The sequence below is a fragment of the Pelodiscus sinensis genome, chromosome 3, assembly GCF_049634645.1.
Source record: "Pelodiscus sinensis isolate JC-2024 chromosome 3, ASM4963464v1, whole genome shotgun sequence".
NCBI classification, from domain to species: Eukaryota; Metazoa; Chordata; order Testudines; family Trionychidae; genus Pelodiscus; species Pelodiscus sinensis.
The window spans coordinates 199,630,674-199,656,054 of record NC_134713.1 but is presented as its reverse complement, the minus strand read 5'-3'; the positions used below and the strand labels follow the sequence as shown (position 1 = coordinate 199,656,054).

The 25,381-nt window shown below is 41.2% G+C and overlaps 1 protein-coding gene across 2 annotated transcripts in view; it reads right to left on the bottom strand.

Moving 5' to 3' along the window:
- The window catches only part of ZC3H6 (zinc finger CCCH-type containing 6), a 68,383-nt gene that overhangs the window by 29,699 nt on the left and 13,303 nt on the right, over nt 1-25,381 (bottom strand). The window contains exons 2-5 of one of the 2 annotated variants that reach the window (XM_075925894.1): nt 21,670-21,867; nt 9,096-9,279; nt 6,943-7,065; nt 2,475-2,730 (exon numbers count right to left, since the gene is read on the bottom strand). In XM_075925894.1, the coding sequence (XP_075782009.1) occupies nt 2,475-2,730; nt 6,943-7,065; nt 9,096-9,279; nt 21,670-21,725 (619 nt within the window). In that variant the 5' untranslated portion in view covers nt 21,726-21,867. The remainder of the gene's footprint in view (nt 1-2,474; nt 2,731-6,942; nt 7,066-9,095; nt 9,280-21,669; nt 21,868-25,381) is intronic. The other variant, XM_075925893.1, reaches the window with a different exon arrangement.

The following is a 25,381-nucleotide window of genomic DNA, read 5'->3' as shown; positions in this document are numbered from 1 at the left end:
TAATTACTGTCCGATACCCTCCCAATTTCCAGACACTATTAACATTTAAAATTGGTTAAAAAAAAGCTTAAAATAATTAATATTACTTGCAAAATTATAAAAAATATAAACGGAATTCTGTCAATCCTGATTATAGAAGTGTTCCCAGAACACAAACACAGAAAGGTAATTTATAAAGGCTAAGTGCCTATTTCTTTGGGATATTGAGTACTCCTGTAAACTGCTCATACACCCTCAGCATCCACTGAAAGCAGAGACCAAAATTATTGGATGAAATCATATGGGTTATGGTATGCAAGAAATCAGATAAAATCATTAAGGTTTCTTCTTCTGTACTAAAACATCTGTGAATTGAATTCAACAGTTTTAAGTATTCAGCACTTACAAAAGGCACTCTTCAGTCCAGAGAATCAAGCCTTTCATTATATTTTTAAAATTTAGCTTGAAAAAGGCAAACATATAATGTTATGTGAAACTGAATACATTTAGAATAGTGATAGAAATGTAGCCGTGTTAGTCTGGGGTAGCTGAAGCAAAATGCAGGACAATGTAGCACTTTAAAGACTAACAAGATGGTTTATTAGATGATGAGCTTTCGTGGGCCAGACCCACTTCCTCAGATCTGAGGAAGTGGGTCTGGCCCACGAAAGCTCATCATCTAATAAACCATCTTGTTAGTCTTTAAAGTGCTACATTGTCCTGCATTTTGAATACATTTAGTATTCATGAACATGGCTAAGGACCATATTTTAAAATGTATTTAGATGCTTATGGAATTTTCTTAAGCACTTCTAAAAATCCTATTAGGTACCAATCTACATGTTTAGGTGATAAAATACCTTTACAAACCTGTCCCTAAATCAAAATACACTTTATAAGTAATATATTTGCAATTTATCCCATCCAGCTCTTTGTATGCCATTTTCATACAGCACATCCCATAGAAATAATTCTGAAACAATATACTCAATTCTTAGACAACTGACATGATTTCACTTTTTTTTTTAAATTACGCAATTCATTGTAGATACTCCCAGCACAGAGATTCTCCCAGCGCAGAGACCCCAAGCCCTACTCCCAGGTAGCACCCAAAGTGAAGGTGAGAGGTGCCCACCCAGGGAGTGCTACTCCCAGGGCAGGCTGTGTGCAGAGCAGAGACTGCTCCACTGCTGGCTGAGACACCACACCTTGGGCACAGGGAAACTACCGCCAGTGCTGAGAGTTGCAGGCAGTGACATGGGGAAGGAGGGAGAGGGGGCTGACAGAGTGCTGGAGAGGCAGGGAGCTCTGAGGGACAAAAGAGGTGCAGGAAGGGGAAGAGAAATGCAAGGGGCCCCAACCCAAGGAGCAGCTGCACTACAGCCTGGCTCCAGCTTTGGGCAACCACAATGTGGCCCGCCCAGAGAGCAACTGGGCAGTCACTAATCAGCCCTGGCCACAGCTCCATCCCTACACAGCCCGGGGCCACTGGAGCAGCCACCACACAGCCCCAGCCATAGTTCCAACCCTAAAGGGCTGGAGCTACAGCCAGGCCAGGGCCCTGTGGTGACTGCCTGGCTGCTCCCAAGGTGGGCTGTGTGGCAGGCGACTGCCCCATGAGCCAGGGCTGGAGGTGGGGCTGGGGTAGAGACCCAGTCCAGCTCCAGCAGCCGCCACACAGCCTGCCCTGGTCACAGCTTCAGCCCTGGTGTGGGTGCTGCCAAGCTGCTCCCGGGGTGGGGCAATGTGGCAGGCAGCTGCCCCGTGCACTGGGGCTGGAGCCAACTCCAGCACCTGCCCCACCACACAGGGCAGCTGCCCACGACAGTCCACCGCGGGAACAGCTGGGCCCCCCCACTTTCCCACAGAGCCTTCCACCAGCAACTTACCTTCCAGGAAAGCGAGTGCTGCTGCACGTCTCTGCTGAGGAGGTGAGCAGGCTAAAAATTCTTTAGCCTGCTCACAAGTACAAGCACACACCCTAGGGAACTTAGACCAGCACCCATCTACTCTTTGTACAGCTCCTACAGTTGGATAGTAGAGGCAAGATGCACTGAGAGGAGAAGCAAGACAAGAAAAAGCAATCCAGAGAAAAGAGAAAGACAAAAAAGCAACAAAAGATAGAACAAAACAGTGGATCCTATCAGCCATAGATAAGGAGTCCCCAGAAAAACACTTCAGGTGTCAGAAATCAGCAGGAATTATAGGGGATTACTGAAATACTGGACTTAAACTCAGAGAAAATACTGCAAAAATTGGTATGACCTATAATGTTGAAGTGCTGTTGTAGCTGTATTGATCCTAGGATATGAGAGATACAAGGTAAATGAGGTAAGTATCTTTTACTGGACCAATTTCCGTTGATGAAAGAAACAAGCTTGTAAAAAATGTCCTAACCTACATTATCTCTCTAATTTTTTTCGCCATGAATAGGACACCCTCCCATTCTGAAAAATTATGAAATGAACAAAATTAGCTATTAAACCAAATCCTACCTTTCTGGATCCCTTTCATCGCCTGTTTCTTCACCGGTTCTTTGGGAAATGGAGCTCCTAAATCAGTATTTGAAGTTTCTTTAGCTTTTCTGTATTGTTTTAACTGATCAGCAAAATCCTCCTCCTTTTCTTCCTCATTATAGTTACCAAAGTTGTCATCACTGTAATTAGTGTATTCATCATATTCCTTGTTTTTTGATTTCTTATTATGTTGTGCCTTCTGTGAAGTCATGTAGTTTCCTGATAAATGCCCATGCTGCATGAAAGAAATAGTGGCAATTAAAAGCAATTTAATATTTCACCCTCCCAATTCTCTCTTGCTTTCACTTTATGAAGATGGTTATTTCTACACAATTTACTGTCAAGTGTTTCACTATGTCCACGATTTGCACAAGAAACCTTATTGTTGTAAAGTCTAATTTAATCATTCAGGAACAAAATTACCATTATCCTGTAATTTTCCATTATGTAGCTTTTACATTTTCCTCAGTACTTCTGATACAAATCTTAGTCTGAAACTAAATAATGGACTAAATGGACATTATTCTGACCTGCTACCACAAGTCCTTCGTTATTTTGCAGTGATATTTCTTTAAAAGTAAGTTCAAAGTCATGAAAATATGTGTACTGATATTCAGTTTTGGAAAAAAGCTTTTTACAAAACCAAAAATAAACCAAAAATTTAGTACCTAAACTGATTTAGTGATGTACCTTTCAATTAACTCAAATATATTTTAGATTTATTTTTATAAATAAAATGTGACCAAATGTTTGTAACTATGATCAATTTACTTAAAAAATAAGTTACATATAGATGATCATAAAAAAAGAAGGTTATGAATTATTTTTGACAAATTAATTTTTAGTCTGTATCTGCAAAAACAATGAGAAGTCTTGTGGCACCTTAAGTACAGCGAAAGCTTTATTATCCGGCATTCAGGGGGGAATGGTGGTTGCTGGTTAACAAAGCAACCCTTGTCAGCTCTGCTCCAGGGGGAAGAGGAAGCCTCCTTCCCAGAAGTGGAGGCGGCAGCCCATCTGGTGCTCTATTAATCTCAAATTAAATGGCTGGGGGCAATGCGAATTAACAGAGTGCTGGATAACAAAGCTTTTACTGTATTAACAGATTTATTTAGGCATAACCTTTTGTACTTAAAAACCACTGTGTCAGATGCATTGGAGTAGAAATTACAGAGGCAGGGTTAGCTATACATATATCTATATATCTCATACACACAGAGGGTATGTCTAGACTGCATCCCTCTGTCGGCAGAGGGATGCAGATTAGGCAGGTCGACATTGCGAATGAGGCAGGGATTTAAATATCCCGTGCCTAATTTGCATAAAAATGGCTGCCGCGTTTTGCCGACTCAGCACTTTGTCGGCAAAAAGCGGCAGTCTAGAGGAGGATCTGTCGAGAAAGAAAGCCTTTTTTGACAGATCCCTTACGGAGGTTTACAGGATTTGTCGAAAAAGGCTTTCTTTCTCGACAAACCCTCCTCTAGACTGCCACTTTTTGCCGACAAAGTGATAAGTCAGCAAAACGCGGCGGCCATTTTTATGAAAATTAGGCAGAGGATATTAAAATTCCTGCCTCATTCACAATGTCGACCTGCCTTATCTGCAACCCTCTGCCGACAGAGGGATGCAGTCTAGACATACCCCCCCCACACACACACGTGTACTAGTATATCAAAAGAAGGGAGTTTACTTATCAAGTGAAGGGCCAGTGTTAAAAGGGCCAATACAATCAGGCTATGTGTAGACTCCATCCCTCTTTCGAAAGAGGGATGTAAATTAGACATATCAAAATTGCAAATGAAGCCAGGATTTGAATTTCCCATGCTTCATTTACATAATTGCATCACAGCGTTCTTTTGAAAAATGCTATTTCAAAAGTGAAACCGCAGTCTAGACGCAGTTCTTTCGAAAAGAAAAGCCTTTTTGAAAGATCCTGTACTCCTCAAAAAATTAGACCACGGTTTCACATTGGAAATAGTGTTTTTCGAAAGAATGCCATGATGCGATTATGCAAATGAAGCGCCGGAAATTCAAATCCCAGCTTCATTTGCAATTTTGATGTGTCTAATTTACATCCCTCTTTCGAAAGAGGGATGTAGTCTAGACATGCCCTCTGAGTGGATGAGGGGTGAATACCAAGAAGGAAAACAGCCTTTATAATGTGAGAACCATTCTAAGTCCCTATTCAATCCTAAATTGATTGTATTAAATTTGCAAATGAATTGCAAACAGCTCTGCTGTTTCTCTTTGTTGTCTGGTTTTAAAGGGTTTTTTTGTACAGGCTGAATCTCTCTCATCCAGGACTCTCTGGTCTGGCAACATCCATGGTTCAGCAGGACCACTTGTGTTATTGGACCAGAGAGCCCCAGCCGGAGAGGTTGTCAGAGGCTGAGCACATTTTGTCTGGCAGCCTGCAGGGAGCCCGACCAGCAACCCAGCAGCTGTGGGGCCAGTGGCCCAGAAAAGAGCATTGTTGAGGGCAGGGAGCCCTGGCTGATGGCCAGCCCACAGGGCCAGCCGTTGACTGGAGCCTAGCCAGGGGGCTGGCAGCTGGAGCTGAGCCCTCACAGGCGGTAGACAGCTCATAGAGCTGGTGGATGGAGTCACTGGCACGCTGGGAACAGCAGAGCCTGACAGGCAGGCTGGAGGCAGCAGCACTGCTGGAGCTTATGAGCCAAGAGGGGAGCCCCATAGGCCTGACATCCCCTGGTCCGACAAACTTCCTTGTTCTGGGCTGTTCAGGTCCTGAGGTTGCCGGACAAGGGATGTCCAACCTGTAGGATGACTACTTTTGCATCCATTACTGAGTGTAGAGAGGTTAAAACCTTCTTTTGATATACTAGTACATTACATATATGTCCCTGCTGTTGTAATTTCCACCCCAATGCATCTGACTAAGTGGTTTAACTATGAAGGTGTATGCCCAATCTGTTAGTCTTTAAGGAGCCACGGGACTTCTCAAATTTTTGTGAGACACTGAATTAAAAAGACACAGGTATGTAAATACCTCTTTGAATTTTAGTTGTAGTTACCAAAGCAGCAGAAGCATTGGAGAAGTGATAGGGTACCTCAGATTAGATACACAGAAAGTAAAATACATACTATTTAAAGTTACTATGTCTGAAACAAATATATAAATATGATCATAATTACAGATGTATTTTAAAATCGGATGGAAAAGGAAAAAAATGTGATATTCCAATATAAAAATGGTTAATTATGTCTAAAGTAAAATGTAGAAAATTCTAACTTTACAGTTTTTAACTTTAATGTTTTCCCATAGAATGATGACATTGATACAATCACGAGTATGTCTGTCAGTGAATCAGACAAAGTGATGCCAATTAGAATCAATAGTGACAATTCCACCTTTTTTCCACTTTCTTGAAGCACTCTCCTGAATTTGATGACTAGATTACTAGAGTTATAAATAAATTAGGCTATCTAAAAGGCTTTTGAAGAGGTTTTGCACTCAAATCTTGATGAAAGTCTTCTATCCTTCTCCAGTTTCACCAGGCAGAGATCCAATGCCTCAGCTGCTCTATCCCTCTTCTGGGAAAAGGCAGAGTCCATTTCTTCCATTGGCTTCTAGAGGGCTATCTGATGGTCTGAACTGAAAAAGCCAGGACAAATTACACTAAAACACCCCAACCAGCATGCAAGCTGTATCTTTTTAATAGAGGTTTCTAGAGAAGGCACTGCCATATCCATTGAAGCGCAACCTATTTCCACTTTACGATTAAGGATGTGAAAGCTTAACTGTTAACTGGTGGACAACAGCAGCTCCAGCCCCGCAGGGGGCCTGCTGCAGACAGGGGCTGCTCTGATTGTCAAGAAGAGCCTCTGCCCGGAGAAGGCCTGGGCAAATCACAGCCAGGGGCTGTTCCAACCAACCAAAGCATCCCCTGCCTGCAGGGTGGGGGGCAGCTCCAGTCTGGCTTCAGCGGATGGGGGGTTTGTTGTATCCCAGCTGGGCTAGAGCTGCCCCCTCTCCCCCGCACCCTCTTTAATTGATTTAACCAATTAAACAGGATTTTACATTCCTACTAACTATGATGGAGGGATAGAGGGAGCCCTCTTAGAACTGTCCCCTAAAAAAATGCCTAAAAGAACCAGAAATGAAAGTTTTTAAATTCCTACTGGCTCCTCCTTTTCTGAAAGAGAAAAAAGATACTCCACTTGCCTGTGCCAACCATTGGAACTCATGCTCTGAAAATGTTAAATTGTAAAATCAAAGATAGTCTATAATTGTATAGGTTCATTTAAAAAGTAATACCTTAGTACATTTGGAAACTTACCCAACAAGATTGAGACCTAAATGTATTGCCAAAATGAAGCCTTTCTGAGCATGGATTAGGGGCATATTGATTTAAATATACCATAGTACTAATTATTTTAAAACTGTGGATAAATGGAAGAAATGAAAAATCAGTTTTAAAAGTTATACCTGAAGAAATGAGCTATCATAATCTCTGTACGAACCACCTCCTTTCTTATGTGATCTTTCTGTACGTTCAATATCAGAATCCAGGCTGTAGTCTGAACTGTCATCACTGGAGGGGGAGTTATGCTGAAAGAGAAAAATACTAGTTCATGATACCTGATCTCTCATTAAGGATGAATCCATTCCACTGAGAACCCTCTGTTGTCAAAGCTGCTCCTGTGTCCTGAAGGAGGGTGGATTTGGGTGTGAGATGAACTGCAGATCAGGCCAAGCTGTTTAGATTGATGAAGGAGGGTCTTCCTGCTCTCCCTGTTCTTTCCTTGAACCAATGCCTTTCCTAAGGGCAGGAGCCAAGACTTTGTCCAAGGCTGGGGCAGGGCTGAGACTGCATTTGTACTCTAATCTCCTTTTTATTCTGGGAGCTGAGGAGACATCTTCCCTGATTTTCCCTTTTGAATCTAAGCTGTCTCTGCACTTCACACAAAAATGACAAGGTAATGCTAGGATGATCCTGACCCTTGCTCCTTCTCAGCCATTTTGGAAACCTAGTAAGGAGGCTGGGAGCATGAGAGAAGGTGGAAGCATGGGGTTTTCTGCTGCTTATGGGATTGAGAATCCCAAGCTGTCAGTGACACACATGTACTGCTGTGGAAACAGATCTCTTCACCCTCTGATAAGTGTCTGAAGCCTGCGTCTTTGTCCCTTAGCAAGGTTATTATTAAAGAAAAAGAGCATGTCTTCCATCTGCTGAAGACTAGCAGAAATCTGAGTTACAGACAGAACCTTATATCTGAGAAATAAAACAATATTAGAGAGCTCTGTCTTCATGGGCTGATCTACATGTGTTTAGACTAATTTATGTTGAAGAGATAATTTATTTCATTTGAGCAGTCCAATCTAAAATTTTCAGTAAGGATCTCCAGAATCTCAGCTAGAGATTCAGCTAATGACAGAGCACTGAAAACAATTGACTAAACAGATGCACTGATTGATACCTGAGTCTGCAGAGAGCCTGAAACAATAGCTCCAACTTGTGAAACCTACCCTATTAATTTCAATCAGGGTACCGTGGAACCTGCAATTGCACAACAGTGGCATCTAGCATTTTTCAAGAGGCCATGTAATTCAGAATTTTTGCCATCAAATTAATCATCTTGCAATAGCCAAGAGCCTGACATTTTGTTTTACCTCTCTGCCCAGCTGGGACCTGTCTGCAAATGCCCTTCATTCCTGTTTCCCCACACAAAAACAGCTAAACGGGATTGCAGTGCATGCTAACTGCACTGTTCCATAAAGTCAGGCAACAAGGTCAGGGAGACATTGCTGGAGTCCACCTGTAGGAAGGGAATGGGAACTAAAAGAGTAGGCTGAGCCAGTGAAGCTATACTGCAAACACCACAGCCACAAAGGCCTGTGTAGCTGGAGATGTGAGCCACAAAATCCACCCCCTTCCATGGGACATCATGGCAAGGTGGGATAAAAGGGCTACAATAAGGTTTTGAGCTGGACCACCTACACAAAACTTCCCAGGAGCAGAGAACTAGGGATAAAAATAACAGGACACCTAGAAAGCACAAAGAAAAATTGTCCAAAAAATAATCACTCTTAAAAAAAATCCAAGTATGTATTCATATAAGTTTTATCTCTGAGGCACAGTTATTTGTATGATGGAGTGGAAGAAAATTTCCTGGCAATAGAATAAGTTAGGGGTTAGCAGAAGTTAGGGGTTCTTGTACACTGTCATTTTATTTCCTGGCAATAGAATAAGTTAGGGGTTAGCAGAAGTTAGGGGTTCTTGTACACTGTCATTTTATTTATTTATTCAAATATTTTTACCCCGCCTTTCTATTTAAAATATTCAAGGCGGCTTACAAGAACAAAAAAAAAATACAAATATATATGTCATGTTGACAAAGAGGCTTGCTTTGTCGACAGAACTGGATGTAGTCTGAACGCTCTTTGTCGACAGAAACTTTGTCGACAAAACTTCTGTCGACAACAGCCTGTAGTCTAGACGTACCCATAGTGTCCAAAGATGTGCTAGGTGGTTAGGGATAAAACATCTTTCAGATATATTGTTCAATTTCCTGGATGAGAAAATCTAAACTATGTAGCTAGAATAATCAGATCCAAAATTTTGGTATGCATTATCTAACCTTATGTTTATCCCGTCTTCTCCTTTTTGATTTTTTCTTTTCCTTTTCTTTTTTGCGTTTCTTTCGTGATTTTCTATGTGCTTTTTCATTTTTCTGTTTTTCTTCACCTTTTGCATCTTGTTCTTCCTGAACTTCTTCAAATCCTGCATCATCTATTTCACCATCTTCTAGCTCACCATCTTCCCTGTATGGAAAAGGTATGATTTAGATTAAATATGAATTTACAGTATTAAAATAGATATACTACAAAACTGTTTAGCTGCCCATTTTCAATAATAAAAGCAAAGAATTTTTTTTTAAACTACCAAGTCTCTTCCTTTCCTTCAACTAAATTTATTAAACAATGAACAACTTTTACCCAAAAGTTACTATGGGTTTCTTCTATAGTTTAAATAGTGTATGTAAATCATAAATTTGTCTTGGTCTCAAAACAGGTAGTAGTTTGTATACAATAAAAATTAAAATAAATGTAAACCACTCCTAACTAAAGCACTTTCCACACTAGGAATACAGCCAAACTGGGGTAGTGTAACCTACAAAATGTGTCCCAGCTTGATTACAGTTTCAAATTGTAGTGTATAATGAATCTTTAATTATGTTTCATAATTAGGCTACAGCCTTGATCAGACCAGAGCTTTAACAGGATCAAAGAGAGTTAAGGTCCAGTTTACATTACAAACTGTAATAAAGTTTTCCACTTAATGAAGTGTTGCCATGAGGAGTCCTAATTTTGTTGCATACATAGTGTAGACAGGGCATATATACAGATGAGCAAGGCTCTTAGAAAGCCTTATAGTAAGTGGGACTGGACTGTACAATAAATGTGGCAGTGCTGCCACCCTTGGAAAACACTACACACTTTATATGAATGAATTTTATTTCAGGAACAAAATTAATCATAAAACTGAGACTGGGCCTGTAACAATGGCAAATCTGCAATACTTACCCCATGTGGAACATCCCACTGAAAACAAAGGAACTGTTTCATAAGTAATGATTATAATAAGTTGCCCTACATTTCTGATGTTAAAAGAAGCTACTCTGAAAAGCAAGCTGGTTTTAATAGTCCTAAACAATGCAACTACTAGTGGATTAATTTCACACATTTCACTACAACTCTATTTTAGAAAAAGAACACTACCATGACAAACAGTTAAGAACTGCCAGAGTGCGTCAGAACAATGTTAGCAAGGATAGGCAAGGATGCAAAACCATGCTGTGAAGTGTACCAAGTCACTTTTTGCCAGAAGCTGGGAATGGGCAACAGGATTTGGTTAACATGATGATTACCTGTTCTGTTCATTCTCTTTGAAGTATTTGGCACTGGCCACTGTAAAAACACAGGATAGTGGGCTAGATGGACCATTGGTCTGACCCAGTATGGCCGTTCTTATATAGCAGCCTTTCTTCATCAATGGCCAGTTACCAAAGCTTCAGAGGGAATGTACAGAACAGAATAATTTTGGAGCGATCCAGCCTATTTTCCCTTCTTGACATCTGGCAGTCAGGTGTTTTGGGATGAAATTGCATCCCTGACCATCTCAGCTAATAGCCATTGATATCCTCCATGAACTTATCTAGTTTGTTTTTGAACCCATTTATACTTTTGCCCATCACAACTTTCCATGGCAATGTGTTCTGCAGGTTAAGCACATACTGTATGAAAAAGTATTTTTTCTTGTTTGTATTAAGCTTGCTGCCAATTAATTTCATTGGTTGATCCCTGATTTTGTGGGAAAGGGTAAATAACTATTCATTTTTTCCACGCCATTCATTAATTTATAGACCTCTATTTCTCCTTTCATCTCTTTTCTAAGATGAACATCCCTAATCTTGAATCTCTTTTCATATGGAAGCCATTTCATACTGCTGACCATCTTTGTTCCCCTTCTCTGAACCTTTTCCAGTTCCACAATCATGTTTTTGAGATGGGGTGACCAGAACTGGGCACACTATTTGAGGGCACATAATGAGTTTATATAGTGGCATTATATTTTCCAAATAGTTCCAAACATTCTACTCAACTTTTTGACTGCTACTATGCATTGAGCAGAAGTTGTCTGAAAACTATCCATGACAACTGACTCAAAATCTCTTTCTTGAGATGTAATAGCTCATTTAAAACCTGTCATTCGATATATGCAGTTGGGGTTATTTTTTTTCAACATGCATTACTTTTAGGGTGACCAAATGTCCCAATTTTATGCCCCAGCTCTTAATATATTTAAAAAGCAGAGTTGCAGCATCTGGGCATGAGTCGGGAATCAGCTGATTCCCGGATCCCACTGTCTCTGCTACTCCCTTGCCCCCTGTGGAGATGGTGCTGGGAGGAACAGGCTTTTAAGCCGGCTCCTGGCTCCCCGCCCCCCCACTTGCTACCTTCGCTAGAGAAAGACGGGACAAACTAGTCGAGGAACTAGTCAACTATCCAATAAGCTTTTGTTTATTGGATAGTCGACTTGTCACTTACATCCCTATCTTGTATAGGCACCAATTATCCCCCTCCGCCTCCCCCCCCCCCCCCCCGATCTTGATTTTTCACACTTGCTGTCTAGTCACCCTAATTACTTTGCACTTATCAATGCGGAATTTCATATGTCATTTTGTTGCCCAGGTACCCATTTTTTTTGCCTAGTTACCCAGTTCAGTGCAACCCCTTTGTAATGCTTTGTAAGCAGCTTTGGTCCTAACTAACTTTAGTAATTTTGCATCATCTGTAAATTTTGCCACTTCACTGTTCATTCCCTTTTCCAGACAATTAATGAATATGTTGAACAGCACAAGTTTCAGTACAGACCCCAGGGATACCCTCACTATTTACTTCTCTCCACTGTAAACACTGACCATTTATACCTACCCTTTCTTTCTCATCTCTTTAACCAATCTCTGAGCCATAAAAAAGGCTCTTAACTTTTATTGCATGACTATAGTTTTTCTTAAGAGCCTTTGCTGAGGCACCTTCTCAAAGGCTTTCTGAAAGTCCAAGTACACTGGGATCACCTTTGTTATGTGTTTGTTGACCAGCTCAGCATAGTCTTATAGATTGCTAAATAAGGATTTCCCTTTACAAAACCCGTATTGACACTTCCCTGACAAATTATGTTCATTTATGTGTCTGAGAATCTGTTCTTTACCACAGTTCCTATCAATGTACTCAGTACAGCAGCCTGTAATTGCCAGGATCACCTTTGGAATAGGGATGTAAAATCCTGATTAATCAGTTAACTGGTTAAACACGTTAACCAACTAAGCAGGATCCCAGCCCCAGTGCTAGAGCTGCCATTTCCCCTGGTAAGTGGTTACCCATTCACATCCCTACTTTGGAGCGCTTTTAAAACAACTGTGTTTAAAACAACATTAGCTGCCTGCTCATCATCTGAGGCTTATTTCACTGAAAGGTTACATACTAGTTAGTAGTTCTGCAACTTCACAGCTGAGTTTCTTTGGAACTCTTGGATTGATACCATTTTGTTCTAGTGCCTTATTAGTGTTTAGTTTATCAATCTGTTCTAAAACCTCTTTTACTGACACACCAACATGGAACAATAATTCAAGTCCTCTACCCCAAAATAGCTCTTAGATCTTTCCCACCAGTCTTCAGTGAAGACTGATGCAAAGAATTCATTTAGCTTCTCTTCAACGGCCTTATCTTCCCTGATAAGGGCCACCTTGGTTGTCTAGTGACCTCCTGGCCTGTTTGGCAGGCTTCCTGCTTTTGGCATACTTAAAACAAAACCTTCCTGCTAGCAACTTGCTGGAGACACAAGATCTAAACAAGTTCAAACTTTATAGGCCATCTATGCTACTAACTTGATACAGGCAGTCCCCGGGTTACGTACAAGATAGGGACTGTAGGTTTGTTCTTAAGTTGAATCTGTATGTAAGTCGGAACTGGCGTCCAGATTCAGCCGCTGCTGAAACTGATCAGTTTCAACAGTGGCTGAATCTGGACGCCAGTTCTGACTTACATACAGATTCAACTTAAGAACCCCAGGCATCCCCAAGTCAGCTGCTGCTGAAACTGATCAGCGGCTGATTCCAGGAAGCCCGGGGCAGGGGCTTCCTGTAGTCAGCCACTGATCATTTTCAGCAGCTGCTGACTAGGGGACACCTGGGGCAGAGCAGCTGGGGTGCTGCTGGGTTGGTCCAGTGGCACCCAGAGCGGCGCTACGGGACCAACCCAGCAGCGCCCCAGCTGCTGTACCACAGGCGTCCGGAGCAAAGCCGCGGAGCACGGGGGCAGCGGGACAGCCCAGAGCGCCGTGGCTATCCTGCTGCCCTCGGGCTCCGCGGCTTTGCTCTGCTCTGCTCCCCGTCCCCCAGGTCTGCAGACCAGGGGGAGGGGGAGCAGAGTAGAGCAGAGCGGCGGAACGCGCGGCCAGCTGACAGCCCAGACGCGTCTGGGCTGTCAGCTGGCCGCGTGCTCCGCTCTGCTTCCCCCCCCGCCCCCCCATGGTTTGCAGAGCAGGGGGAGGGGGAGCAGAGCAGAGCGGCAGAACGCGCGGCCAGCTGACAGCCCAGACGCATCTGGGCTGTCAGCTGGCCGCGTGCTCCGCTCTGCTCCCCCCCCCCTGCAGATCAGGGGGAGGGGGAGCAGAGCGGAGCACAGCAGAGCGGCGGAACGCGCGGCCAGCTGACAGCCCAGACGCGTCTGGGCTGTCAGCTGGCCGCGTGCTCCGCTCTGCTCCCCCTCCCCCTGGTCTGCAGGGGGGGGGGGGGCCGGGGGGAGCAGAGCTGGCCGCGCGTTCCGCCGCCGCTTTGCTTCCTCTCCCTGGTCTGCTCGAGACCAGGGAGAGGAAGTGCCCCGTTCGTAACTGCGGATCCGACGTAAGTCGGATCCGCGTAACTCGGGGACTGCCTGTAATTCCAATTAGAAATGTATTTTGTATGTATACTTCCATGATCTTATACAAAAAAAATTAATAAATATGCTAATGATAAACATTATACATAGCCAAATTACTGTAGGAAGAAAAAATAAAGGGCTTCTTTGTTCAAGCACCGAACTAACATGAAGTTTAAAATCTGTTTTTTAAACACAGAACGTATTGATTGCTACTGTATAAACTAGGTCATGAATATCATTTTGTGGTTGCGTAAAAACTTGCTTTTCCTCCCCCAAAGCTCCCTAAATTAGTTGTTCTTTTCAGGATTTATCAAGGATTGTGGGGTTGTTGGTTTTTTTTAAATTTGCGTCAGTCTTCAATACTTTCACAATCTGTATTTGAAAGCTTTTTGACATCAGAAACTTTGAACTGTACTTTCAATCTGTGAATGAGAACACACAGTTATTTACCTTCTAGTAACTGAATTTTTAAAAAGATGCATGGTCCTCATGGGTTTTACAATGGGTGTGCATGTGCTCTGTGTGTCTGTGCTTCCTTGTGTTTCCAAGTGTGGATGGAGAGGATGGTGGTGTGGACCAATTGCTTCTCCAATTCTGACTTTACTGTGAATCACATGAGGATCTAAGCACAGGGGAAGAAGGATGGGTTGTGAACACCCATACAGACCACACATTTAAAAGAAGTTCAGTTACTAGAAGGTAAATAACCTTTTCTTTTTGGGTACTGGTTTTTAGGGGTTTTGACTGTGGGTGACTTCCAAGGAGTGCTTGTTGAGGAGGATGCAGCTTGTAAATATATGCATCCAGCTGTTCCTGTGAAGACTGGCCCTTCACCCCTTGGTGGTCACAGCTGGGTGTATTACACAACTTGTACTCAGAACCTCAAATGTATGGTTCCCCGGGCCCCAGTAAGATTAATGAGTAGAATCACAGAGCTCAGAGGTGGACCTTGCAGTGCGTACCACTGGTCATTTGGCAAGAAATGCTGTTGTAACATGAGGGCAAGAGAGTGGAGCTGGAAGCCCTGTCTGAAGTAATAATTCTCAATTAAGCAGCCTGGGGGGAGGAGGACTGTTGGTGTTTGCTTATTCTTGTCTGATTAAAAAGCGTCAAGCTCCAATATGGTGCTGTGGGATCAATCCCTAGAGACCAGTAATGGGGGCAGATGGTTAGCATGGTGACTAAGCCTGAGCCCCTAGTACATGTCTGGGCTCCAGGACCAACAAATGGCAAGTAGATGGCATTGGGACTTCCTGCAAAAGGATCAGTTCTTTGAAAACTGAAAATTTCAGGTCATATCTATAGGCCTTCCTCAGGAGAGCAGACTCCTGGACAATAAGGTCAGAGGGAGAACCATCCCCTATGCCATGCAGATATTACCAACATCCTGTTTTGGAACGCTGAGCTCTCCCAGTACCATCTGCTCCTCCACCTTCCTATGATTCACAGGTGCACCCATTCTGGGGCATGGAATCTCAGGTGGCAAGGAAATCCACTTTCCAGAAGAAATTGGTCTCTCTTCTCAAGAGGGTATTTGCCTTTGTCTTCCTTATATTTCTGTCTCATGGAGTATCTATGTTTCCTTGAGGACTTTGATCTGTTGAGACTGGACTCTGCGGGGGTACTGTCTGTAGGCTCTGGACAGGTGAGTGAGTAGTAGGAAAGTTCAGGACCCAATGGGGCCTGAAGAGCTCCATAAGGTGTGTCTGAATTCACAAGATTGCCATGCTTTTCTCCCACACACAGGCAGATGCTGTAATTCAAAAGGATATGAGATTCCTGAGGAAATACACGCAGGATTTGTATGGGCTGCTCTCTGAAGAACCAGGGCAGGCCAGGCAAGTCTTGAAGTCTGGAACACTGGGCATAATAGGTGCCTAAAAGACACCCCCTCCTCTGCAAATACCCAACTAATTAGCACTGAAAAACCAAGCTATCAAAATTTAAACTGTTTACAGACTTGAAGCTGCACAGTGCTGAAGAGCATTAAAGGACAGAAAGTTCCATTCCAGGCTACAAAAGGTAGAGAAAGATGGAGAGGCAGTCCATCTATATGGCTTAAGCCCCTCCTTGAGAGCATAAGGAGGTTCAGATGTGGACCAACTGAAATTGGCACACATGTGCTCTGAGAGAATAACTACTGGGACCTGGACCTAAAAAGAGCTATACTCAAGACAAATTCTCCGATTCAGCAATGGTCAGGTCCCAAGGGTACCAGACTAGAGATAATCAACCTGTAGTAAAGGTGAAAGCTGCTAATCAACACTGCAAATGAAATATCAAACTTCACTTTATAAATTTTTGACTCAACCTGGCCAAAGTTGAAGCAGTAGGAAACAAACGATTTAATAGACAATTAACATAAATAACTCTCCTAAAGTAAAATGTAAACATGTACAGTAGCAAGATGGAAAGGTTTTATGTTTATCTCAAATGTTGCAGAAAAATCAGACATTTCATGATCAAATGAGAGATTGAATGAGATACTGTTTACTGACATGCATGTATTAATGAGTGAGCACTCCATAGGCAAGACATTTTTAATGCTATCAAAGCCACTGATTTATCCAAGATAGTATAATTCAAATACCAGTTTCCTCAACATTCTCTTTATTCAAGAGCATTTTCTATTCCCATGTCATACCAAAACTGAGAAAAATTTATGAGGGATGGTGGTCACAGTAGTTCTGGTTGAGAAAAGTTGCAAATTCCTACACTCTGATTAATGAAACATTCTTCTTTGTTCTCATGAAGTGGAGTCAGCCTGTTTGGAAACCATGTGGTCAGTTACAATGGAAACAAGTAAGAAAGAACACAGCAAAACTAGATGGGACTGACTTTTACATACCAAGACACTGTTATACAGTGGAGCCTACTCACACTACCTTTTCTCACAACAAAGGTAAACTTCAGCTTTACATATTCCCTGTAAGTTTAAGTCCTCAGTTAAACAAGAAATTATGACTGTCAGAGAAAATAATCAATCCTGGACTTTCACATAGACAACGACAAAACAGTGACCACTCATGTGGACTCAGTGGCAGCTCATAATTTTCTATTTCTACGGTCACTTTTTCAAGTCACCTAAAACTAATACCCAATTACTGTTTGACACAGAAAGCATCTGAGGGGAAAATGGTCCAGAAGAGAAAGCCAAATACTTATGTTTTAAAAATTCCTGGGTAGATTATTGTTTGAAAGAAAGGAATGAAACAAGGAAGATCTATCTATGTTAACTTCCATCCTGTAAAGCTGGAAAAACATAAGATGGTGGTAATGACTGTAAGTTCCATAAGGAGCTCATCTATATTTTTGTCACAATGGTTTTTCATCTGTGATTAAAAAGCTATTCTGAGAAAGCAGGGTGTTCACACTGGATTAAACCCCAAGAGTGCTTTCTAAGGGATTGTTCAAATAACTCAGTTCCATTGAAAATGACAGGGTAACACAGATGGGATTCAGTGAAAGATCTTACATTTCTCTTTTTACTGGTGAACTTTGGAACAAAGTAACTTTGTAAAGATGTTGCAGGGCATTCTAATTTTTTGAATCCACATATTTTAGTAAGAACTCAAACTATTTTTAAGGAACTGAATAATATTGTAAATATAGATTTTTCCACAGAAAAATGGCAGGCAGCTTTAGACCCTGTAACACACATTCTGAGGGAAGGGAACCAGAAGGAACGAAGGCTTCTTAGTCTGCTCTAAAAGAAAATTCAACAGGTTATGATTACTAAAAAAAGAAATACATATTCTCTGAAGTTCAGCAGTTTGTGAGAAAAAAATTCCCACATTCAAAAGCAGTTCATTGTTAACAGCAAAGAGCTTAAATCTGCTCAGAAGGAGACAGAATAAAAGACTGGAATGCCATGCTTCAATAGTCCAGCAGAGAGAGTCTGCACTCAAAGGATGAAAGGAATAAAACAAGCCTAAACTGCTTTCACTGTACTGAAATGAGGACGAACTACTAGACCATGAGTAGTTCCCAGACCAGCAGATGTCCATTATGACAAAACTTTATATGCCCTTACATAAATCTTATTACATAGCCTAGACAGCTACAAAGAATTTCTTCCCTCAAACAGAAGATGGGAGAGATGATGTTGAGGCTATTATATTTTTCCCTAAGTCCTCAATGAAGAAATGTTTTATATTTTTGAGGAAATTCAGCTAACATTCCAACTGGAGAAAATCTGTCTGACTAATGTATATAGTATCTTACTTAGTATCTCAGAAGGGGATATGACCATACAATTTAGATCTTTAAATTAAAGCACTTTATATTGAAAACATTTGTTCCTTAATACCTGATTTTAGTTTAAGTTAAAAAAAGTAGCGTGTAATTACTTATAAGAAGCATACACCATCTTTTCTAAGTGTGTTTTTGATCTTCTGACTCTTGTTATTGGCATTGTACAAGACTGTTCTGTATATTAAAATCAATAAAAATAGACTGCTAAAAAGATCAGCAGATAGGCTATAAAATATCTGAAAATTCAAAAATGAATTTGATAAGAAATATGCAATCCTCTTTTATGCTCAGAATAATCCTTCCATGGAGTATAATAAAGAGAACAATTTAGAAATTACTGAAGCACTTTGTCCTGAATTCATTTTTACATACATATTTTAAAAAGCGAATAGAGGAAAAATACAAATTAATGTTAAGGCAACATTAATGATCCAAGAATGGAATATATTATAATATTTTGTAACATGCAGACAATGTTCTGAGCCCTTTACCAATGAAGCTGAAATTTTCATGTGGTTGGTTTCTTTCCAGAGGTGATTTTTTTTTGAAAGATTAAGAAAAATACTTTTAGTTGCTTTTGAGTTATGAGTGATAGATACATTTTCCCAATTTATTAAAATATCTAAACGCATTTTTTAAATATAAAGTGATTACATCAACAAAGTTTAAAACATGAAACTTTGCATGGCTATATCGTGGTCCCTGCTGAGGAGTAAATAAAATGTTTTGGAGGAGAAAAGTAAATTATAAGTGATTAAAAAAATCCAATGGATAGCCACAGGGCATGCTCTAGTACAGAGGTAGGGAAACTTTCTGGGTTTAGGGGTCGCTGACCCACAGAAAAATCAGTCGGGGTCCACACACAACTGAAAAGCAAAGTGAAAAGCCCCTAACAGAAGCAGAAAGACACTCCCCACATTCCCCTTGAACACCAGAGGCTTGGGGAGGTTCAGGCTAGTAGATTTTGTGCACTCCAGCCGTGTGGGTGGGTGGTTGGAGTGCCAGCGTGGGCTCCTCAGTGGCGAGCCTCGGGGACCGGATCCAGGCAAGCTGGGGGCTGCATCCAGTCTCTGAGCCTGAGGTTCCCCACCTCTGCTCTAGTGAGAACTCTACCCACCCCCTCATACTTTTGTATATATAGCTGGGATTATGGTTTGCAATACGCATCACTTTGCATTTACTAACACTGAATTTCATCTGCCATTTTGTTGCCATTCACCCAGATTAGTGAGATCTTTTTACAAGTCTTTGCAGTCTACTATTTAACTCTTTTGAGTAATTCTGTAGTCTGCAAATTTTGCCACGTCACTGTTTACCTTTTTTCTAGATAATTTGTAAGTACAGGTGACCCCCAAATTTCAACACAATTGGTGCTTGGGGAAGCATCGCAAGTCGGGGCGTTGTAACTCGAATCCGCATTTACGATACATGCCATGCGCCATCATAAATGCAGGCCAAGGACATAAATCGGGGGTTTTCGGCCCCTTCTGCACTTACAAAAATGAACATAAGTGCGGGGGTCGCAATTGGGGCTATTGTAAAGCGGGGTTTTCTTGTATGTTGAATGACACTGGTCGCAACACAATTTATTTCTCTCTATTCTGAAACCTGACCATTTATTCCTTCCCCTTGTTTATGTTCTTTTAACCATGAGAGGACCTTCCCTCTTATCCTGATTGCTTATTTTACTTTGGTGAGGGATCTAGCAAAAAACTTTCCAAAAGTCCATGTGCACTGAATTACCCTGTTTACATGTTGTCTGATCCCCTCAAAGAATTCTGATTAATTGGTGAGGCATGATTTGTCTTTACAAAAGCCACATTGACTCTTCCCCAACAAAGCATGTTCATATATGTGTATCTAAACCAACCTGCCTGTTACTGAAGCTATGCTTACCGGCCTGTAATTGTAGGGCTTGCCTCTGGAGCCTTTTTTAAAAATTAGTGTTGTACGAGCTATCCTCCAATGATCAGCTACGGAAGCAGATTTAAATGACAAGTTACAAACCACATTTAGTAGTTCTACAATTTCACATTTGAGTTCCTGCAGAACACTTGGGTGAATCCCTTCCGATCCTGAAGACTTATTATAGCTTAATTTATCAATTTATTCTAAAACTTCCTCTAACACCACCTCAATTTGGGATAGGTCCTCAGATTTGTCACCTAAAAATGGCTCAGATTTGTCAACCTCCCTCATATCCTTTGCAGCGAAGACTGATGTAAATAATTCATTTAGTTTCTCCATACTAGCCGTATCTTCCTTGAATACTCCTTTACCCCATCTTGATTGTCCAGTGGCCCCATTGATTATTTGGCAGGCTTCCTGCTTCTGATGCACTTAAACATTTTGTTGCTGTTAGTTTGAACCTTTAGCTAGTTGCTCTTCAAATTCCTTTTTGCCCACCTAATTATAACTTTACACTTGATTGCCAAAGTGCATACTTCTTTCTACTTTCCACAGTACGATTTACCTTCAAATTTGTAAAGCATGCCTTTTTATCTTCAATAGCTTCTTTAACTTTGTTGTTTAGCCATGGTGCACTTTTTTGGTCATCTTAATATGTTTTTAATTTTGGGATATACATTTAATTTGAGCCTCTATTACAAAGTTTATAAAAAGTTTCCATGCAGTTTGCAGTATTTAACTTTTGAGTCTGTATCTTTTAATTTCCATTTAACTAGTAGTCCCATTTTTGTGTAGCTGCTGTTTCTGAAGTTAAATGCTACTGTGATGGGCTTTTTGGTGCCTCTCCCACTTTCCTTGAGCCAAGATATTAAATTTAGTTATATGATGGTTGCTATTACCTAGTTCAGGCATATTCACCTCTTGGACAAGATCCTGTGTTCCACTTAGGACTAAATCAAGAATTGACTCTCCCCTTCTGGGTTCCAGGACTAGTTGCTCCATGAAGCACTCATTATCGTGTCAAGAAACTCTCTGCATCCTATCCTCAGGTGACATGCACCCAGTCACTATGAAGACAGCTGAAATCCCCTATTATTATTATTAAGTTTTCTATTTTTGTAACCTTTCTAATCTCTCTGAGCATTTCAGTCACCATCAACCATCCTGGTCATGTAGTCAGTAGTATATCTCAAAGGCTATATGATTATTAATTATTATTATTATTATTCAAACAGAATTTCTAGCCATAGAGAGTCTATAGTACAGTTTGGCTCTTTTAAGATTTGTATTGTATTTTATTCTGTTTTCTTTCACATATAATGCTACTACTCCCAATCCATTTTGTCATTTCTATATATTTTGTACCCTGGCATTACTGTATCCCACTGATTATCATCATTTCACAAAGTTTCTGTGATTCTTATTAATATCTTCATTTAATACCAGGCACTCAAGTTTACACATCTTGGTATTTAGATTTCTAGCATTTAAATTTGTCATTTTTAGCTGTCTGCCACTATGTAACTGAAGGGAACCATTTTTCATCTGTTTCTTGTCAGATCCTACCTGTACTTTATCATCTTCCATCCTTTCCTCCTTACTAGGCTACAGAGGATCCTCATTAATAAATCCTCCCCTAAGGAATGTCTCTGTCCAAACTGTGTGCTCCTCTGCACTTGTCAGCTTTTTCAGAAGAAAACAGCATAAAAGATGGAGATTCAACAACTTTAGGATCTCCACAATATTTTTGAATTCTCCACTGTTCTGCAAATTTGAAAAAAAAATTCACTAACACATTTTCATTACAAAGATGCATTCGAACTTAAACAGAAGTAAAGCTGCACTCTTAAGTCAATTTTACAGAGAACTGTTTCTAGCCAAACAGCCAAAGTTAAGCTGGTAACTCATTCACTTGAGTGAAGTGTGAGTTTCAAAGTTTAACTAGAATTAAATATAAAGCAGAAGTAGATTTTACTACAATTTTAAAACTGCAATAAAAAAATCAATCTGTCAGGAAATGCCAATATTAAGATTCAATACCAACATTTTAATTTGATCATACTGTACATAAAAAGTATTCACAATTCAATTTTTCTAATTAACTATATAACTATACTGTTAAATTGTAAAAATGTATACTATGCCATAAAACAAATCATGTGCAATGTATTAATTAGTCTGAATGTACAATAAAATTCACCATTTTCACATAATGTATAATTTGTGTGCTTAAGATTTTTCAGTTTGCAAGTGAATTTTGGATGGGACTCAATTATCATGACATTAAACTAATACAAACTTGCAAAAATATCTGGAAATGAAAAAAGGGTCTCAGTAAAATAGAAAAAACAAAAATAGAAAAGGAAGAGAATTTATTTGGATTTTGAAACAAGAGGATTAATTCTTTGGACACCTTCTAATCTCAAGGTATTAAGCACTTCAGATCAGTCTAAGGGCTGACTTGGGTACATTATAGCAAAAAAAGCCAGTTTTGGCCACTGACAAGTAAAGCAACTGGCTCTGTCGTTCCAGCTAGAAACATTCACTTTGAGCAGGGCTGGGCAAGATGCAGTCTGGGGGCTGGATCCAGCCTGCCTAGCACTTTGATGTGGCCTGCAGACTGCATTTGGCCACTTTCTATTTATACTCTGCTGCTCGTGCCACCAAATTTCCAGGCAGTGGCTCAGGCAAGGAGGATCCTGGTATGACTCTTGGTTGTGGCACTACCCTGGCAGAGGCAAGAGCTGCAAGTGGCTGCCAGACAACATAGTAGCAACAGAGCCAGGAGCTGCAAGCCTTTTGAATAAATAGCTGCAGCAACCCTGGGAGGCTGCTATGTAACAGGGTAGCAGCGGGGCCAGGAGCCACAAGCCCTTTGCTGTGTTTTTACTTCAAAGGCTCCGGCTGCAGACAGCTCTGGGTGGAGATTAGTCCCCGGGCCCAACCCTTCCTCCCCAGGCTTTGCCCCTTCTGGACACAGACCACATAGCAAAGAGAAAAGTTCAGTAAGTAATACTTCCTCCCCCGCCCCCCCGCAAAAATTATTGCACACCCTGACCCTGAGCCTCTGCTCACGCAGTATTATCAACCCAGTCTGATGCCAGATGCTGACTACATTTGTGAATGGGAATCTAGGAGAGAAGTCACAACCTTCCTTGCCTATCCTCTATGCTCTTATTGCAAGCACACATCCAAAGTCCACCCTCCTCATGGCCTTTATTTCTGAGAAGCTCTGCCTGGTGCCATCCATTCCCAACTTCTCTTGAGTTATGAGCCAGATGGTAGCAGCACTGCCTGGAAAACCAAGATAGGGTACAAATTGTTTAGGAGCCCAGAAGCTTCAGAGGGGTAGCCGAGTTAGCCTGTAACAGGAAAAACTTAAAAGACAACTAACAGTCTGGTAGCACTTTAACAAAACATCTATATGTTTTGTTAGTCTTTAAAGTGCTACCAGACTACTTGCTTTTTAGGACCTCAGAGCAATTCTACGTCAGGCAGCAGGCCTGCTAGCCTAACAGTAGTGAGATCGCGTACGCCACTACTGAAGAGACTATGAAACCAAAATCTTGATAGAAAAATAAGCAAGACCTTGTTTTTCTAGCAAAGAGATCACATTTAATTTAGACAAATTAAAACAATATTAAAAGGAGCCATTTCAATATAGCTGCTGTCAGTGATAGGCTCTGCTTAAGGGAATCAGACACTGAAAGTCACTGGAAGTTTAGAATCCTTTTAAAACACACTTGAACTTCCATACTCCGGGTGTCCCTGATCCGGGAACATCCAGGGTATGGACTCTGGGAGGGTGAGGAGGAAGCAGCTCTGCACAGTGACACTGCCCCTCCTCCCTGGCCGGGAGAATGGCAGCAACACAACACGCTTCTCTTGAGGCTTTCCCAGCTGCTCCCATAGCAGCAGGGGTGCAGTGCCTGGCAACACAGTGAAGCGCAAAATCATGTGATCCCTGAGTGGGGTGCCAAGTAAGCACTCCACCCCCATCTGCCTCACACCCAGATACCGCAGAACCCTTCATGGCCCAGAAAATTCTTTAATCCAGCATACCTTGTTTTGCAGGGTATGCTGGATTAAAGAAATTCAAGTGTATTGTTCCACAGTCTAATGAAAAGATCAAGGTATTATTATGGACTGCTCAGTAAGACATTGTTTTAATAGGCAGCAAAGGTCAAAATCAAATAAGGCATTACAATGCAGTAAGAAGGGGATAGCAAACAATATGGAAAATTTGCTATTTAAATTAAGGTTAAATCCTCACTTTGAATACTGGATTTAGTATTAATGATGTAATTTCTCAAAGGACATCATAAAAATAGGAAAAAAGTCCAGATAAGAAAACAAAACATTATAATAAAATGTGGAACTGTGGAAGAGAAAAAGTAAAAGAAGGATTATTTTTCATAAAATAGATAAAGAAAGGCAACACCCATCTAGTGAGGTTCTGAAATATACAGATACCAGATTCATCTATAGTTCTAAGAATAGTTTCCACTCCAGACACAAGCCCTAATTCCAAAGTGTTAGAATTTGGAAATACAGCAAATAAACCCATTTTAAGGCAATTCTTATCAGTATCAATTTCAAAATGTATCTATGATTTCAAAACATTACACTTGGCATTAAAGTAACTACAATCTACTCCTCCTAACTGTCAAATCACCTCATTTCAAGATACAATAATTGGTCTATTGCATCCACAGCATTAGATCCAGTGGAAATCCTAGAGCTGTTTGGTGGAATAAATTGAGAAAACTTCAGTTCTCTTCTCAATATTGGAGCTACCTCAGGTACAAGATTAGTGACTGATTAAGAAATCTTCTGTAACTAACGAGTGACGTTGGTTCCCCAATCTTTGCAGGTGAAATTACTTTGAGATGGGATCAGTAGTCCCTCTAATTTTTTCCACCCAAGCGGAATGAATGTTATGTGCACCAATATGTGCACAAAACAAAACTCATGTGGCAGAGATGCGGCCAACGGGTTCTAAGTGTGGGCAGGGGCTCAGGTTTGGGGCAGAGGGTTGAGGTGTAGGAGTGTGAGGATTCTGTCTGGGGGAGTTGGCTCTGGGGTGAGGCTGGAGATGAGGGGTTCAAGGCTGGAACAAAGGATTAAGATGCAAAAGCTCTGTCTAGGGATGAGGGCTCTGTCATTAAGCCAGTGATGAAGGGCTGAGACAGAGCTAAGGTGCAAGAGCTTTGGCTGGGGGTGCAGGTTCAGGGCTAGGGTTGGGCTGCAGGGATACAAACGGGGATTCAGGGCCACG